Source organism: Rhinolophus ferrumequinum, chromosome 9, assembly GCF_004115265.2.
Source record: "Rhinolophus ferrumequinum isolate MPI-CBG mRhiFer1 chromosome 9, mRhiFer1_v1.p, whole genome shotgun sequence".
Taxonomy (NCBI): domain Eukaryota; kingdom Metazoa; phylum Chordata; class Mammalia; order Chiroptera; family Rhinolophidae; genus Rhinolophus; species Rhinolophus ferrumequinum.
Window position 1 is genome coordinate 93,691,643 of NC_046292.1, and position 17,969 is coordinate 93,709,611.

A 17,969-nucleotide genomic window follows, 5' to 3' on the forward strand; every position below is an offset into this window, starting at 1 on the left:
ATTTGGCATATATGATTAGCAATTCTCACAGATTATTGTAATCACAATTACTTCACTTAGCAGAAATATGTTTGATTTTTATCTCCACCTTTTTTTAACATATATATTTGTATATACATGTATATTTGCATCTGTTTGCTTATAGTTTTATAAATGGCTTCCCTCTTGGCAGATTTCAAGAAGTTTTATTTTGTGCATTAAATTTATGTAGTCTCATTTGTTAAGACATTTACCCTAGAAGTGCATTGGTAATTTAAAAGTTTAACAAAGATAATGCTGACCAAATACTGATAAACAACTATCACATATAGAAAATTATTTTAATAGTACATTTGAAAATTATTTAGACACACATATATCTAGCTTTTCTATTTTTTGATATAAGTAAAATGCATATTACAAAAAATATTAAACAGATGAATAATACGCAAGAACTACTATAATCCCATTGTAGAGATAATCACATTAGCATTTTGATTTATTTCCTTTTGATTTTTTTTTTCCTTAGCTGATATGAGTACATGTTACAAAATTGGAATTATACATACAGTTTTATACACCAGAAACCTTTATTCTTCAGATTGCTCCTCTGAGTAATTCTTTTAATATACAATAGCATTTAATTTATTGGTAGTCTTTTAGAAGTTTTTCTGAGTATAGTCTTAATTGAAATTGATCTGTAATTTTCAAAAATGCCTTTTGGGTGTTTATGTTATACGGAATCATATGAATGTGTATTTCTATATGTGTGTGCTATGAAATGGGTTATGTAGGTTAAGAATTATATGTTGGAAATTTAAAAGAGCTAATATATTGAGAGACGTAATAAATTGCTCAAGTAATTTGTTTTACTTTTTTATTATGATAAATTTCAAACATGCTAAAAGTAGTGAGAATAGTACAGTTACCCCCATATACCTATCACTTAGATTTAACAGTTATTAATGTTTTTTCATATTTGCTTCTTTTGGTGTTTTTGAAGTTTTTGGGTTTGTTTGTGTTTTGCTGATCTCAAGCAATGAATCTCAAGCAGCATGACATTTCTGTCCTATGTAGTGTGTGGTATGAGGTCCCCCAAATAAGGACATTTACCTACGTAACCACAATAGTATTCTCACAGCTGACAAAAGTTTCATTAATTCTTTAATATCATCTAATTCCCAGTTCATATTCAGATTTCCCCAATTACCCTCCAGTTTTCCTTTTTATACTTGTTTTATCCAAATCAAGATCCAAAGAAGATCCAGGTATTTCATTTGTTGTTTTAAGTTTTTTAAGCCTCTTTTAAACTAAAACAATCTCCTCACCTACGTTACCCTTTTTTTTCATGCTAATGATTTATTGAAGAAACAAGGCTATTTATCCTGTAGCATAGCCCATACCCTGGATTTGACTAATTACTTTCTCATGGTGTCGTTTAACTTATTTTACTCTCCACTTTATTGTTTGGGTTTATCTAATTGGATATTAGATAAGATTCAGTTTCAACATTTTTTGGCCATATGTGGGTTCTGTGTGCTTCCTATTTTATCACATCAGGAGGCCATTCCTGTTTGCTTGTTCCTCCTGTAGAGACACTGTGATGCCTCAGTGAATTCAGGTGGGGTGGGCACTGGTAGGTGTGTGTGTGTGTGTGTGTGTGTGTGTGTGTGTGTGTGTGTGTTTGAAATTTCTACTTTCAGTGTTTTGTTTATTTTGGTTGTTTTGCCCCTGAAATTTTCTCTTAAATCAAGGTTTTCATGTTTTTTAGCATTGCATTATAACTTTTAAATCATTTAAAATTTATGTTCTAGGCCCTTCTCATTATCAATTCAGTGTGCTAGTGTCTTCTACTTTCTTTATTTACATTGGTTCTTTATTGATGCCACTTTTGTGTTTTCAAAATTTGTAATTTTAATTTTCCTCAGATCTAGTAGTTTCTAATGGACTTTTGTTTTTTAAAGTTAGTTTTAGTCTTACAGTTTTATGAAAGCCAGTGTGTGTCTTAATATATGTCAATTTTCTGTTACTATGCCAAAGATAAAAATGGGGGTTGGAGCAAGTTCTCTTCAGGGTACACTGTTTGATATGTTATCAATGCCTGGTTAAACGTAGGTTATTTATATAAACATGTCAGACATATCTTCCTGCTTAATTTTGATTCTGCCGGTTTTTCTCTGTATGAAAAGCATGTTTACTTTGTAACTTGGTTGGTATTAATATTATATTAGAATGTAATAATAATAACTGCAAAATTAGTGGCAATTCCTAAGACCTCCTGCAGGTTTGATAGTTTGCTGAAAGGACTCACAGAACTCACTGAAAGCTGTTTTACTCACAGGTGTGATTTACTACGTGGAAAAGAGAGATTAAAATCAGCCCTGGGGAAAGACTCATGGGGAAGGCTCCAGGAAAGTACCATGCGTGGAGCGTCCAGTTGCCTTTTTTTTTTTTTTATTAGTTTCAGGTGTACCAAACAACATAATGATTAGACATTTACACCCATCACTAAGGGATAAATCCCCCAAGTCTACTAACCCTCTGACATCATATATAATTGTTACAATACCATTGATAATATTCCCTGTGCTGCACTTTACATCCCATGACTGTATAGTTGACATTCCGTATTATTTTATATAAGTTTCAAGTGTATAGCACAGTGGTTAGGCATTTATATAATCTATGAAGTGATCCACCTTTAAGTCCAGTACCCATCTGATACCGTAAATAATCTGTACAACATTATTGATTATATTCCCCATACTGTATTTCACATTCTCATGACTATTTTGTGACTACTAATTTGTACTATCTAATCCTTTCACTTTTCTCACTCATCCCTCAACCCCCTTCCCATCTAGCAATTATCAGTTTTTCCTCTGTATCTATGTGTCTATATCTGTTTTGTTTGCTTGTTTATTCTGTTCTTTAGATTCCACATATAAGTGAGATCATGATATTTGTCTTTCTCAGTCTGACCTTTTTCACTTAGCATAATATTAATACCGTCTAGGTCCATCCATGTTGTTGCAAATGGTAAGATTTTATTCTTCTTTTTGGCAGAGTAATACTAGATTGTATAAATGTACCACAATTTCTTTATCCAATCATCTATTGATAGGCAATTTGTTTGTTTCCATATCATGGCTATTGGGAATAGCGCTGCAATCAACAAAGGGGTGCATATATTTTTTCAAATTAGTGTTTTGGATTTCTTTGGATAAATACCCAGGAGTAGAATTGCTGGGTCATAAGACAGTTCTTTTTTTAATGTTTTGAGGAACCTCCATACTCTTTCCATAGTGACTGCACCAATTTGCAATCCCACTAGCAGTGCCCAAGGGTTCCCTTTTCTCCTTTTCTCTGCATCCTTGCCAGCACTTCTTGTTTGTTTATTTATTGACGATGGCCATTCTGACAGGAGTGAGGTGGTATCTCATTGTAATTTTTATTTGTATTTCTCTGATGACTAGTGACATCGAGCATCTTTTCATATACCTATTGGCCATCTGTATGTCCTCTTTGGAGAAATGTCTCTTCATGTCCTCTTCCCATTTTTTAATTGGATTGTTTGGTTTTTTTTGGTGTTAGTTGTATGAGTTTTTTTTTTTTTATAACTTTCAGATATTAACCCCTTGTCAGATGTATCATTGGCAAATATCTTCTCCCATTCAGTAGGATTCTTTTTGTATTGTTCATGGTTTTCTTTGATGTGAAAAAACTTTTTAGTTTGATGTTGTCCCATTTGTTTATTTTTTTATTTCTCTTGTTCGAGGAGATATATCAATAAAAACATTACCAAGGGTAATGTCTGAGAGTTTACTTTCTGTATTTTCTAATAGGAATTTTATGGTTTCAGGCCTTACATTTAAGTCTTTAATCCATTTTGAGTTTATTCTTGTATATGGTGTAAGAAAGTGACCCACTTTCATTTTTTTGCACGTTTTCCACTTTTCCCAGCACCATTTATTAAATAGACTGTCCTTACCTTAATATAAATTCTTGCTTACTTTGTCATAGATTAAATGACCATGTGGGAATGGATTTATTTCTTGGCTCTGTATTCTGTTCTATTGATCTGTGTATCTGTTTTTGTGCCAGTAATAATGCTGTTTTGCTTACTATGGCCTTATAGTATAGTTTGATATCAGGTAGCATGATACCTCCAGCTTTGTTCTTCTTAGGATTGCTGTGGCTATTTGGTGTCTTTTATGGTTCCATATAAATTTTAGGATTATTTGTTCTAGTTCTGTGAAAAATGTCTTTGTTATTTTGATAGAGATTGCATTGAATCTATATATTGCTTTGAGTAGTATGGACATTTTAACTATATTAATTCTTCCTATCCATGAACATGGTTTATGCTTCCATTCATTTTGTATCTTCTTAATATCTCTCTTTAATGTCTTATAATTTCCTAAGTACAGGTCTTTTACCTCCTTGGTTAAATTTATTCCTTTTTTTTGATGCAATCGTAAATGGGATTGTTTTCTTAATTTCTCTTTCTGATAGTTTATTATTGCTGTATAAAAATACACATATTTCTGAATATTAATTTTGTATCCTGATACTTTACTAAATTCATTTATCAATTCTAATAGTTTTTTGGTGGAATCTTTGGGGTTCTTTCTATATAGTATGATGTCATCTGCAAATCATGACAGATTTACTTCTTTCTTTCCCACTTGGATGGCTTTTATTTCTTTATCTTGTCTGATTGCAGTGGCTAGAACTTCCAGCACTACGTTAAATAAAAGTGGTGAAAGTGGGCATCCTTGTCTTGTTCCTGATCTTAATGGAATGCTTTTAGTTTTTCCTCATTGATTATGATGTTAGCTGTGAGTTTGTTATATATGTCCTTTATTATGTTGAGGTATGTTCCTTCTATTCCCACTTTGCTGAGACTTTTTATCATAAATAGATGCTGGATTTTATCACATGCCTTTTCTGCATCTGTTGATACGACCATATGATTTTTATTTTTCATTTTGTTGATGTGGCGTATCACATTAATTGATTTGCAGATACCGAGCTAACCTTGAATACAAGGAATGAATCCCACTTGATTGTGGTGTATGATCTTTTTAATGTGTTGTTAAATTCAGTTTGCTAATATTTTGTTGAGGATTTTTGCATCAATATTCATTTGGGATATCAGACTGTAGTTTATTTTTTTGTAATGTCTTTGTCTGGTTTTAGGATCAGGGTAATGGTGGCCTCGTGACATGAGCTTGGGAGCCTTCCCTCTGCCTGGAAGTTTTGGAATAGGTTGAAGGTACTAGGTGTTAATTCTTTTCTGACTGTTTGGTAAAATTCACCCGTGAAGCCATCTGGTCCAGGTGTTTTGGTTATTTGGAGCTTGTTGATTACTGACTAAATTTTGTTGGTAGTAATCCATCTGTTCAGATTTTCTGTTTCTTCTTGATTCACCCTTGGAAAATTGTGTGCTTCTAGGAATTTATTTATTTCTTTTCATTTTGTTCAATTTGTTGGCATAGTTGCTGGTAGTATTTTCTTAAAATTTTTCATATTTCTGTGGTGTTCCTTGTTACTTGTCCTCTTTCATTTCTGATTTTATTTATTTGGGTCCTCTTTTTTTTTTCTTGATAAGTCTGGTTAAAGGTTTGTCAATTTTGTTTATCTTTTTATAAAACCGGCTTTTGGTTTCATTGATATTTTGTATTGTTTTGTTTTTGTTTTCTTTTTGCTCTCTATTTCATTTATTTCTGCTCTCGTCTTTATTATTTCCTTCCTTGTATGCTGCACTGTGGGCTTATTGTGTTGTTCTTTTTCCATTTCCCTTAAGTGTAAAGAAAGATTGTTGAGTTGAGATTTTTCTTGTTTGTTTAGGTAGACCTGTATTGCTATGATTTTCCTTCTTAGGAGTGTTTTCGCTGTGTCCAATAGATTTTTGGGTCGTAGTACTTTAATTTTTGAGGGTATCTTTTGATTTCTTCCTTGATCTCATTGTTGACCATTCATTATTTAGTAGCATGTTATTTAGCCTCCACATGTTTTTGCGTTTTTCAGTAGTTTTCTTGTAATTGATTTCTAGTTTCATACCACTGTGGTCAGAGAAGACTCTTGATATGATTTCAGTCTTCTTAAATTTAAATTTATTGAGACTTGTTTTGTGGCTTAACATGGTATATTTAACATGGGTATATTTTGGAAAATGTCCCATGTGCACACTGAAAGAATGTATATTCTGCTGCTTTGAGGTGAAATGCTCTAAAAATATCAATTAAATGCATCTGTTTTAGTGTGTTATTTAAGTCCGCTGTTTCCGTGTTGATTTTCTGTCTGGAAGATCTGTTTATTGGTGTCAGTGGGGTGTTAATGTCCCCTGCTATGAGTGTGTTACTGTTGACCTCTATCTTTATGTTGGTCTATATTTGTTTTATACATTTAGGTACTCCTATGTTGGGTACAGAGACGTATACTAAGGTTATGTCCTCTTGTTGGTTTGATCCCTTTATTATTATGTAATGTTCTTTATGTTTTATTATGGTCTTCGTTTTAAAGTTTATTTTGTCCAATGTTAAGTATTGTTACTCCAGGTTTTTTCTAGTTTCCATTTGTGTGTAATATCTTTCTCTATCCCTTTACTTTCAGTCTGTGTGTGTCTTTTGATCAGGTTGGTCTCTTGTAGACGGCATATGCATGGGTCTTGTTTTCTTATGCACTCAGCCACCCTATGTCTTTTGATTGGAGCATTTTATCCATTTTCACTTAAAGTGATTATTGATAGGGACATAGTTATTGCCATTTTATTATTCATATTTTTTATCTTCCTTAGTTTGTTTTATCCTATTTCCTGTTTAAAGACGTCCTTCTAACATTTCCTGTAATACTGGCTTGGTGGTAATGAATTCCTTTAGCTTTTTCGTATCTGGGAAGCTCTTTATCTCTTTTTCAATTTTAAATGATAGCCTTGGTGGGTAGAGCATTGTTGGTTGTAGGCCCTTGTTTTTCATCACTTTGAATATTTCTTGTCACTCCCTTCAGGACTGCAAAGTTTCTTTAGAAAAATCAGCTGGTAGTCTTATGGGAGCTCTCTTGTGAGTAACTAGTTGTCTTTGTCTTGCTGCTTTTAGGATTCTCTAGTTGTCCTTAACTTTTGCCACTTTAATTATGATGTGTCCTTGTGTAGGCCTGTTTGGGTTCATCTTGTTTGGGACTCTCTGCACTTCCTGGGCTTGTATAATATGTCTGTTTCCTTTACCATGTTGGGGAAATTTTTGGTCATTATTTCTTCAAATACGTTCTCAATCACTTGCTCCCTCTCTTCTCCTTCTGGTATTCCTATCATGTGAATATTGTTATACTTGGTGTTGTCCCACAGGACCCTTAAAGTATCTTCATTGTATTTTATTCTTTTTTCTTTGTAGCCTTTATTTCAGTTTCATTTCTGACTGGTTCTTTTTCATGGTTCCTATGTCCTTTTTTATGCGTACTATCTTTTTGTTGAAATTGTCACTAAGTTCCTTAAGCATTTTTATAACCAGTGTTTTAAACTCTGACCCTGGTAGGTTGGTTGCCTCCATTTTATTTAGTCCTATTTCTGGAGGCTACTCCTGTTCTTTATTTGAGACATGTTTCTTTGTTTTCTCATTCTGGCTGCCTCTCTGTGCATGTTTCTATGTATTAGGCAGATCACCTATGTCTCCCAGTCTTTTCTTGTTGGCCTTATGTAGTAGGTGTCCTGTGTGGCCCAGTGGCACAATCTTCTTAATCTCCTGTGCATGTGTTCCACGAGTGACCCTTCAGTGTGTTGTGTGTGTTCTCCTGTTGTGGTTTAGTCTTGAATGCTTTGGCATGTCAGTAGGTGGGACTGACTCCATGGCTGACTGACTGTGAGGACTGGCCGTACCCACAGTGTATGAGCTGCTTTGTGGGGGCTGACCCCTCAGCGGGGACTTTATCCCTGTGGACTCTTGTGCCTGTTGAGACCCCCATTTGGGTGTGCTGCTTGTGGGGCTATCCAGGTAGTGCTCTGGTGTGGTGTGTAGCTGGCCTCTAGGTATGTTGATTCTGATGTGTCTTGTGTGGGGCTCCTGTGTAGTCCAATTTCAGCCATGCCTGTGACTGGCCCGTGGCTATCTGGTAGGAGCCTCAGAGCTATATGTGGTTGGCTGCTGCCTGTGCTGCACCTGGAGGCATGTAGGGGTGGCCTCACTGTGAACCGAGGCTGGCTGCCACCAAAAGTGGGCCTGAGGCAGCTTAGCTAAAGGCCCAGGGCCCCCTAAGACTGTTGTTACCCACTAGCTGCCTGTAAGCGCCAGCCGTTGAAAGAGCCTCCTTAGGTGCATGGTCTTGGCTGGTTGACCAGTGTTGAGATTGCATTCTGCGAGGGAGCACTGGCTGGGTGGGATAGAGTTCAAGGGAGTCACTAGATGTGACCAGTGATTTTTAGTGTTAATGCAGATTCAGCTCTTACGCCAGTGCCTGGCCTGTGAACACCTTTCCCAACTCCCCAAACAGACTGCAGCCAGCCACTTCAGGCTTGCAGATTTCTGAGAGCTGACCCTGAGTGGCTGAGGCACAGTTTTTGGGTCACTGTCCACCACCAAAATTTCCCTAGGCAGTTATGGATCACCTGCTGCTATAAAAGACCTCTTCTGCAGCTTGTGGGGTGGGGCCCACCGTGCAGTGCCCAGAGTGCCCTTGGCAATGCAGCTGTAGGTGGGCAAGGCGGGGTTAGAGAGAGCTAAGGGGTGCGATTAGTGGTTTCTACAAAGTCAGTGCAGAGTCGGCTTCTCAACCAGGGCTGGGCCCATGACCACCCAGCAAATATGCTCCGAGAACACCACAGCCAGTAACTGCGCGTCTCAGGCCGACCACCACCCATTTATGGTGCACATTGTACATCTTGGGGTACTGCCCTCCAGCAAACGTTTCCCAAGCTGCCACAGGCCCTCTACCCACTTTAATCCACAGCCTGGCATTCAAGAGTTTCCTGGACAACGTAACATCAGCTGTACAGAAGGTGGGATCCAAGGCATCACCATGGCAGTGTGTATGCACTGATTCCTGCAGACCATTGTGGTCCCAGACTTGGCCTTTTGGGAGAGGGCTTAACCCAGAAAAGATGGCGTCCCCCCTATAAGCCACATGTGTGTAGGCTCCACACAGAGTCAACAGTGGCTCCCTTCCCTCCATTGCTCATGCCAAAAGTACTCAGCTCAGTCTTTCCCTGCATGTCCCCGGGCCTCTCCTGCTGCCACCCTTCCACCAGAGAACAGGTGAGCAAGTGAGTCCATGTGCTGGCTCTACCAGAGGATGTCTGGGTTTCCATCTGCCTTCTGCCCCAGGAGGAAGAGCAGACAGAGTCCTTGCTGATTTTCACTGCCTGCCAGATGCTGTAGGAACTCATCTTCCCGGCACAGGACCCATGGGCTGTGGAGCCCAGCGTGGGGCTGGTTGGAGGCGGGGGGGCTACCTCTGCCACCGTGGTAACCTTCCCAGAATTCAACCTGTATCTGTGGGTTTGGGGCCAGCCTATTTCGTGTCTCTGCCCCTCCTACCAGTCTTGATGGGGCCTCTTCTTTATATCCTTAGTTTTAGGTGTTCTCTTCAGCTAGTGTTCAGATGATTCTTGAGGTTGATTATTCTATAATTTATTTTGGTGTGATCCTGGGAGGCAGTAGGCATAGTATTTACCTAATCTGCCACCTTGGACCTGTCAAGGATTTTCATATCCCAGTTGCCTTTTCAAAGTGGAGTCATGGACAGGACTGATTTTCCTGGTGATGATGTGAGACAGTGTGCACGGAGTATTGCCAACCAAGGAATCTCACCTAAACCTTGGTGTCCAGAGTTTTTATTGGGGCTCTGTTTCATAGATATAGTCAGCTGTCCCAATGGCTGACCTTTCCAGTCTTTCTGGAAGTCGAGGTGATGCTGAGTGACCCAAAGCCCTCACTGTAAATCACATTGTTAGATTATTTGGTGCAGCCCAAGGTCCTAAGGAAACAATGATACTTTTATCAGGTAAGACATTTGAAGAGCTTAGAGATTACTTCCCAGGAGCCTAGGATAAGGCTAGACCTCTCTTTAGGCAAGAATAAATTCTTCATAATAGCACAATATTGATATTTCATAATCTTCCTATTATACGGAATATAATATATTCCTTGATATATTATACATTATATAGTTTTTAACCTTTTTTTTTTTTTTTGCCCCCATTCCCTCCCCTCACACTCTTGGTTTTTATGCCATTGTTTCACAGTCTAGTTGTAGGGTGCAGCTCCCTGGCCCATGCTGGTATTATGAGCCTTGCTCTCCACCTGGCTGAGACAGTTGGTTGCTGGTTGTTGGTCTGCTGGTCACAGCAGCACATGGCTGCCAGCCACTCACAATGGCTGCCGGCCACTCACAGTAGCTCACATGTCAGCACACAACAGCCCACAGCAGTGCACAGCAGCCAGTGGCAGCTCCCACTGACCTCCGGCTGTTCATGGCAGCCCAGCTCCCGGGAGAGCCATTGTTCACAGTCTTAGCTGTAGAGGGCGCAGCTCACTGGCCCATCTGGGAATCGAACTGGTGGCCTTTGGCGTTAGGAGCACAGCACTCCCAACCGCCTGAACTACCGGACCGCCCCTGAATTGTTGCCTCTTAATAAGAATTTAAGTGAGGTGTATTTGTCATAACTGATATTTTTGTCCTTTCGTTTTGTTCTGTTGTTTTTTGTTTTTAATTTTTCCCTCTGTGCTATAGAGACCATATTTTTTGCAGATTTGGGAGAAATGTTTTTAAATTCTATTATAGGTTGTTTTATCTTTTGCATTTAATTTTGTAACATATTTACTTCAGCTATTTAGAATGTACCATATATACACATGAATTTAATTGGCTTTAATGTTTATTACCTATCAGTTTATATTTCATTTTCCTATCTTTGAATTTTATGTTTTGAACTGTGGGATATAGCTTTTGTGCTATATCTTTTGAATTCTTGCATATATGGAAATGTCTCTTGCTTTCACACATAAATAATGACTTGGCTGTAAAAGAAGTATTTTCTTAAAACATTGATCCAGTTTCTTTTAGTATTGCAAAGAAGTCCTGAGCCAATGTAATTCTTTATTACTTGTAGAAGAATTGGTTGTTTTTCTCTACCTAAATGTATAAAAGATATATTTGTTTATCCTTGAATTAAAAAATAAATACATACCTTTTGGGATTATATTGTAATGTAGGTCTTGTTTTTATTCACTTTACTGAACAACATAAGCTTTAGAATCTGTGGACTTGTATCTTCAGTTTTTAACACTTTTGTTATGTCAGATTCTGGTTTTTCTCTGAATGGCCTTGTATAAACATATTGCTCCTTTCCTTCTGCTGTCCTGCATAGTGCCTAGCACCCATTCTGTTTTTCAGCAGAATGCTAAGTTGCCCCACAGTAGTTTCCTTCTGTTTCCTGCCATGCTGGATGTTGGGAAATGTAGTCTCTAGATGGTTGTAAAAGGAAAGGTGGTGTTGGAAGTGAGAAAAATAGGGGAGCAGAACTAAAGTCCTGAAGATATTTATGAAAAAATTGGAAGATATTTCTGGTCTCTGCTACACGTGTGTTAAAGTTAGGCTAATAGAGGTGATACAGTATAAGTGAACGCCTTCTCTGCTCTTTTTGGCATCCTCTGTGTTCATCTCTGTGACTGAGTGCAGTGTTTTATACACAGTCCCAGGATGTTTTTTCAGGGAGCTCCAATCAGGTATAGTTAGTAGCTATTACCCTCTTCTATGCACTTTATTTATTTTTAAGTTTTTATGCTATTGTTAGTTTTTTTCTTGGTGCATACCCAGTAGTATTTTAATTAGAACTCGATGAGAAGTGTATCTGGCATAATAACTGCGAATGTTAACCTCAGTGTGTTTATTATAGTTTTTTCCTTTACTATATCCTACAAAAATATTTCCAGCATTATACTTCACTTTTCCGTGGCTGTCACCTTGCCATTCTCTCCCAGTGGCCTGAAGTCTTGATGAGCCCTGGTTTCTTACCAGCTACTGCGCACACCAGCCCTCCCAGGTTATGGTGATGTTTGTGTAGCTTCTCATAACATTGAAGCCTTCTTTACTTCCTTAGTGCCATCTGATTGTCACCTTTGTTTCTGTGACCGTTTCTCTGACTGCCCCTTGAGCTTGTCACCTGTACAGTCACTTGTTTTTTAGTGGCAAGTCCAGCATTATCACGTGTTCCTTTTCAGAGCAACTATGGGCTAAAACTGTGTGAATTATTCCTCTTTATGACATACTCCACTAAAGAATGCCAGACTGAAGAGACCAAGGAAGATAAATAACACATGCTGCTCGATACACGATTGTCCTCCCCCCATGTTGCCTTTATGCTGCTGCTCCAGGTGGTGTGAGTCATACTGATTTTCAGCACTTTCTGTTTAGTGCCTATTGATCTAGGAAGACAATCTAGGCACGTATGGTTATATAATACCGATTACCTAAGTGTGAATCCTTTAGACCTGTTAGTCTTCTATGTTGCAATTAAATTTTTATTTATCGTTTTTATTTTCAGTATAGGAAGTGAGGAAGGAAAGGATTCACAATTTAAATATAATTTATATGTGATTTAGCCACTCATAAAAATTTGGTAGAATAAGAAGTAGAAACTAAATGTTTAAAAAGCTCTTAATAAATTTAAGTTATGAATACACCTTCCTATAACCCTTCTGCCTTCTTTCTTTAGTAAGTGTTGCACTCAGAGGTTGATACGTGGGTCAGGTTAGGCCCTAGCTGGTCTTTGTGCAGGCCAGAAGCTTCATGTGACTGTGTTTTTTAAGTGTTGTTTTAAAAACAAAAACAAAACAATAGAGAAGAGGAAGAAAATGTGATCGAGGTCCTCCAATGTGGCCCACAAAGCCCCAAATATTTACTGTCTGGTTTTTTATAGAAATTGTTAGTCTCTGACTTAGTTTGAATATTCCCATGTCACACAGGCTAGCAGTAACATATAACGATCAGAGTATGTATATCGCAGTGTACCCGGCAGTGAATCCTTGTAGACATTGCCCATCCACACATGTCACTTCTTACTTCGTGCCTCATTTAATATGGCATTATATAAGTGCATGGACAGAATTATGATTTTTCATTGAAATTTGCATATTTGATGTCTACATTTTATTAGAGAGTTAAAATAATCATTTAAATAAATCAATAGGCAGTCTCTATAATTGATTTTTCTTTGAATCGAACTTTTATATATACTTTTTTCCCCAAATGTAAATAAATGTATGGTTTTCAACTGCTTCACGTTTCAATAGATTAGGAACAATAACAAACTTGTGATCATGTACCAAGTTGCTTATTGAGTTATACTATTTAAAAATGTTTTCAGAGAAAATAAAAGGTCAAATGAACCAGACTTTGGGTTATTTGGTTTAATTTTCTGGAAAATAGGATTGCCTTTATCAGATCCCAGTGTCTCTCAGTCCTCATGCCTGGCTGACAGCTTGACAGTGGCTCTGCTGTGGTGGAGATGGGCGGCGGGAGCTGCTTTGTCAGCAGAAAAGGGCTGTAAGCTGAGCTGGGGGGAAGCCAGGCTCACCTCATCTTGACCTGCTGATCAGTGATGGGTTTTGTCAGCAACAGAAAATGTGGCTGCATGATTTCCTTTTAATGCTAATTTTGGCTTAGAAAGTAGCATTTGAAGAGGGCTATGTACGATGTGCTGTCTTTTTGCCACGTACAAACCACATGCAGTGCCTGCTTGATAAAACGCAGTGAGTTGTGAGTGCCAAGTGTTCTTTTGCATCCGGGACTGTCAGAAAGTCACAGCAACATTTAAATAAATAGCATGAGCAGATTTGCTTGTATAGAAGGTGGAAATCTTTCTAGTTTCACTTTTTAATATCCTTTCTTAAAGATAGGAAGGTTTTTTCCGTTTAAGTTAAGTACAAGTTAAGTTCAGGCTTTGACATTTGAAAACGTTTTATGTTACCATTACCATAATCCAAACTTGAAGCATTAAAGAAATAACTTTTTTATTCATTCCTGAATCAACCAAGACAATTAAAAATATAATGGCAGCTCTTTTTCCCAAATGTATTTTCCTATGAATGTGTTTCTGCAGTAGAGAAGCAGTGTATTTTAGAATTTCAAGCAAAATTTGAGGTTGCTTTACCGAAAAATGTGTAAAAAAGGACAAGATCAGGGTTAGAGACTACTTAAAAGAAGCAGAGAAATAGATGTTATCACACATTGAGAATATGTTCATACTCTATTTGAGCACTAAATTTGACCCAGAATTTTCCAACCAATGAGTCAAGGGAAACGAATTGCATTATTAAAGAAATACACATTTTTTTATTTTTATTTTGCTTAGACAGACTTTTTTCCCCCCAGTAATTCTGCCACCCATGATGGGTGGGTGGAGGCAGAACATGTAAGTCACTTTTAGGAAAGAGTCTGACGTTCTACCTGAATGTTAGAGAATAGCTAACGTAACAGTGCTGTTGATTTCAGTGTACTTGGCTGTGAAGTCTGTGGAGTTACACATCTTGTATTTGTGTGTTTGCTAGAGCCAGTTATGTGAAAGAATAAAATCCTGAGCGTTTTAGCAGCTATTACTTTTGAGAGAAGTCCTTTTATTTACAAATAAATGCAGTTCCTAACTGACATAATAAGTCTATTATTTTCACTTTACAAATGTGAAAACAGAGGCTTAGACAGTTTATGCTGCTTACTTATGTAATATGGGCAGTATGGGGTGAAGTTTTTTTTGTTCTGTGATCAGACTGCTTGAGTTCAAATTTTGGTTTTGGCTTTTGACCTTGGTTAACCTGTTTAATTTCACAGAGCCATGGTTTTCCCATCTGTGAAATAGAAATAATACTAGAATGTACATCATTGGCTTCTTATGAAATGAGCAATATGCATTAGAAATTCGTAACTTATGGTCATGTCTCAATTAATGTTTGTCTTGCTATTTTTATTATGTCACAGTTTTAAATTTGAAATTATATTTGACCATTATGTTTTGACATTTTTCTTAGTGCTTTACCTAAGTAAGCCTAATTTGCTCTGTTTAAAACCTCTCATCTTAGGTAAAATAGTTTGCAAATATAAATTATTAAGTGATTTTCTAATACTCTTTATAAGAATTATGTAGACATATATTAATAATAGCAAAAAACTCCAGTGCAATTTGTACATGCACAGATTGATGTACTGGTAGGTGTTACCAGATAGTTCTTGGGAGCCTTCAGTTCGCAAGATAATTACAAAATGAATAGAACATGAATAATATGTATTTTACCATATTGTGTGCCAAGGCTGAAATTAAATACTTTGAGTTCGATAGACTTCAAATAGTAGTATTTCTATTTTGCAGATGGTGAAAATGAGAAGTAAGTATGACTTTCCTGTGGCCAAATATCAAAGATATTAGTTACTTAAGTCTCACATTTCTTTTGTAGTTCAGCTTTTTACCACTCAACATGGAGGATCAGATGATTATGTGTATAATGTGCTATTTTAATAGCGCTAAACCCTGAATAATTCAGACTGGTGTCTACTGCTTACTTTGCAGAGTTTGTGCAGTTTTTGCATGTTTGTGTTTCTTTCTAGCAATGAAAATAATATCATTTTTAAAAGCTGTTTAAAAATGTCACTGATGTAATGTGTTCCCATCCATTAACATAGCCTACATTTTAACTAGATATTTTTTTCTAGCCATCCATCAAAAACTAGAAGCGGATGGAACAGAAAAAGTAGAAGGATCTATGACGCAAAAACTGGAGAATGTTCTGAACAGTAAGTTTTGTCATACTACCCAAAACTATTTATGGCTTTTATAACAAGCTTTCATATAGTTCTTGGATCTGGTTTCACAGAACAAGCCAGTGAGTTGTATTTTAGTAATTATTTCTACATAGTAATGATTTAATGAACATAAAGGGGATTAAACCATTGAAAATGAATGTTCTTTTTCTATTTGTATTTTATTTATGATAAATCATAATTTCAAAACAAGCCAATACACTTCTGAAGAAGTAAAATTTGCTGCCATAAAAGAGACCAGTATATAAATAGCATCATCAAAGACAGAAAAGCACTGAGGCAGTAGCCAGGATTGTCATTGACTAAAAACCTGAAAAAACATCTTCAAGTTTCTACTAGTGTTAATGCAAATATATCAGCTACTAAAATAACAGATACTTAGGTGTCATTTATTTATTTATAACTTGACTTTTTCCAAAATGAATTTAAAGTAGCTGCATATTTAAGAGTGTTTCTAACTCTGAGTCATTTTATAAAAATTATAGGCCAAGAGAAACTGACATGTGCAAAATTTTGGGTTTCATCCACTCCTCCTTATATCTTTTGCCCGACATCCTAATTCCCAGGTGTGGAATTACTATACCGATGTGGAAGAAACTCATCAGATGAATCAATTCCTTTTGTAATATTAGTGGCTTAAAAGTAAATTAATCCTCTTTCACGCATACAGTAAACATTTGACAAGGAGCAGTAATGCCCAAAGGAATCTCCTTACTTTTAAAAATAAGTATAGCATATGATTTCCCCGTAGTAGGGTGAGGAAAACTTAAGAGCCATCACATCACATCCTTAGTGATTCTATGAATGTCGGACTATGTTAACAAGTTAGTTTTTGCGCTTCTAGCTTAATTTAGTCCCATAAGCAAAGCTTACTGAGCTTTTTTATAAATATCTGTTCATAAACCTGGGATCTCTGATAAGAAAGTATTTTCTAGAAGGAAGCTTTACTTTGATATAGGCTTTCCTTAGTAGTGGAATTTGAGTACTTGGATTTCATCCTAAATTTATGAGTTTAACAGTACTTTAAATATTTTCCCCTCTGGTTGTTGTTATTGTGTTGTGTTGTTATTATTGTGCCTTGAGATTTTACTTTGTTTTTGCCAGAGAACCAAGTGACCAACTTGGTTGAAATGAATATATTCTGAATTCGACCCAAATAAACATTTACTAAAGCTGTTTCTATATTAGCATAGTCTTGGAGGGATATTTTTTACTCAGTGATGTTATTTTCATTGAAGAAATTGTCATTAAATCATGATTATCTGTAAAAAAAAATGAGATTATTTTAGTAACTTTTAAAAGGTGATTTGTAAGAACAAGCAGACATAGTAAGTGTATCATTTTATCAGTAAAAGAAAATAGTTACTTCTTAAGGTTTTGAAAAATTAAGATCCCATTTCAAGTGTTAGATTTAGCATAGTGTGTTAACATAATTTTTTCTTTTAAGGAGCAGTTTAAAAAATCTTCCCTTGCAACTTAGAATATAGAATTTGTAAGGGAAATTATTTTATTTCTATTCCTTTATAACCACAAATATTTTCTAGAAATGTGTCATATTAACTTTGTCCTGAAGTTTGCTCTTTTTGAATAAAGTTCATGATTTTTGGTGTAAAAATTTCCCTTAAAATATATTCCTTTATAACAATCCTTTTTTTTTTCTAGAAACATTTTTTATCATCTTGGTGTTATGATATCTTATGATAAGGTTTTGCTAATTCAATTTGACAACATTTATTTAAGACTGATTGTGTAAAAGTACCATACTCAGTCCATTGTAGGGTACACTCCTGAAGAGATGTGACTCCAGCCCTGCAAGCATGTCCTCTGCTCACACAGGTGTGTCACAGTTACCTGAGACTTCAGAAGCTCTGGAACTGTGGAATCAGGAAAATGATTATAGGAGTATTATGGAAAATTTCTTTTCTTTTCTTTTTTTTTTTTTTTTTGAAGAGGAAGGAAGGATGAACATAAATAAATTTAGTTCAGTTTGCTTCGATTATTATTGCTTTAATCTTGTATATGATTACATACTAATATATATGCATTTCTCTTAAGTTATTTTAAAGGAAAGTTTTGAAAATTTTGGCAACCTTTCTCACTACAAATTAAATTTGAATGGATAACGTCAACTATAAGAAACTTAGTCCATTTTATTCAGCATTTACCAATGTTGAAGCCTTTCATTG

The 17,969-nt window shown here is 36.3% G+C and overlaps 1 protein-coding gene across 3 annotated transcripts in view; it reads left to right on the forward strand.

Moving 5' to 3' along the window:
* The window catches only part of EXOC2 (exocyst complex component 2), a 246,608-nt gene that overhangs the window by 84,843 nt on the left and 143,796 nt on the right, over positions 1 to 17,969 (forward strand). For all 3 annotated transcript variants that reach the window (XM_033114349.1, XM_033114348.1, XM_033114350.1), the window contains exon 7: positions 15,676 to 15,756. In XM_033114349.1, coding sequence (XP_032970240.1) covers positions 15,676 to 15,756 — 81 coding nt within the window. The remainder of the gene's footprint in view (positions 1 to 15,675; positions 15,757 to 17,969) is intronic.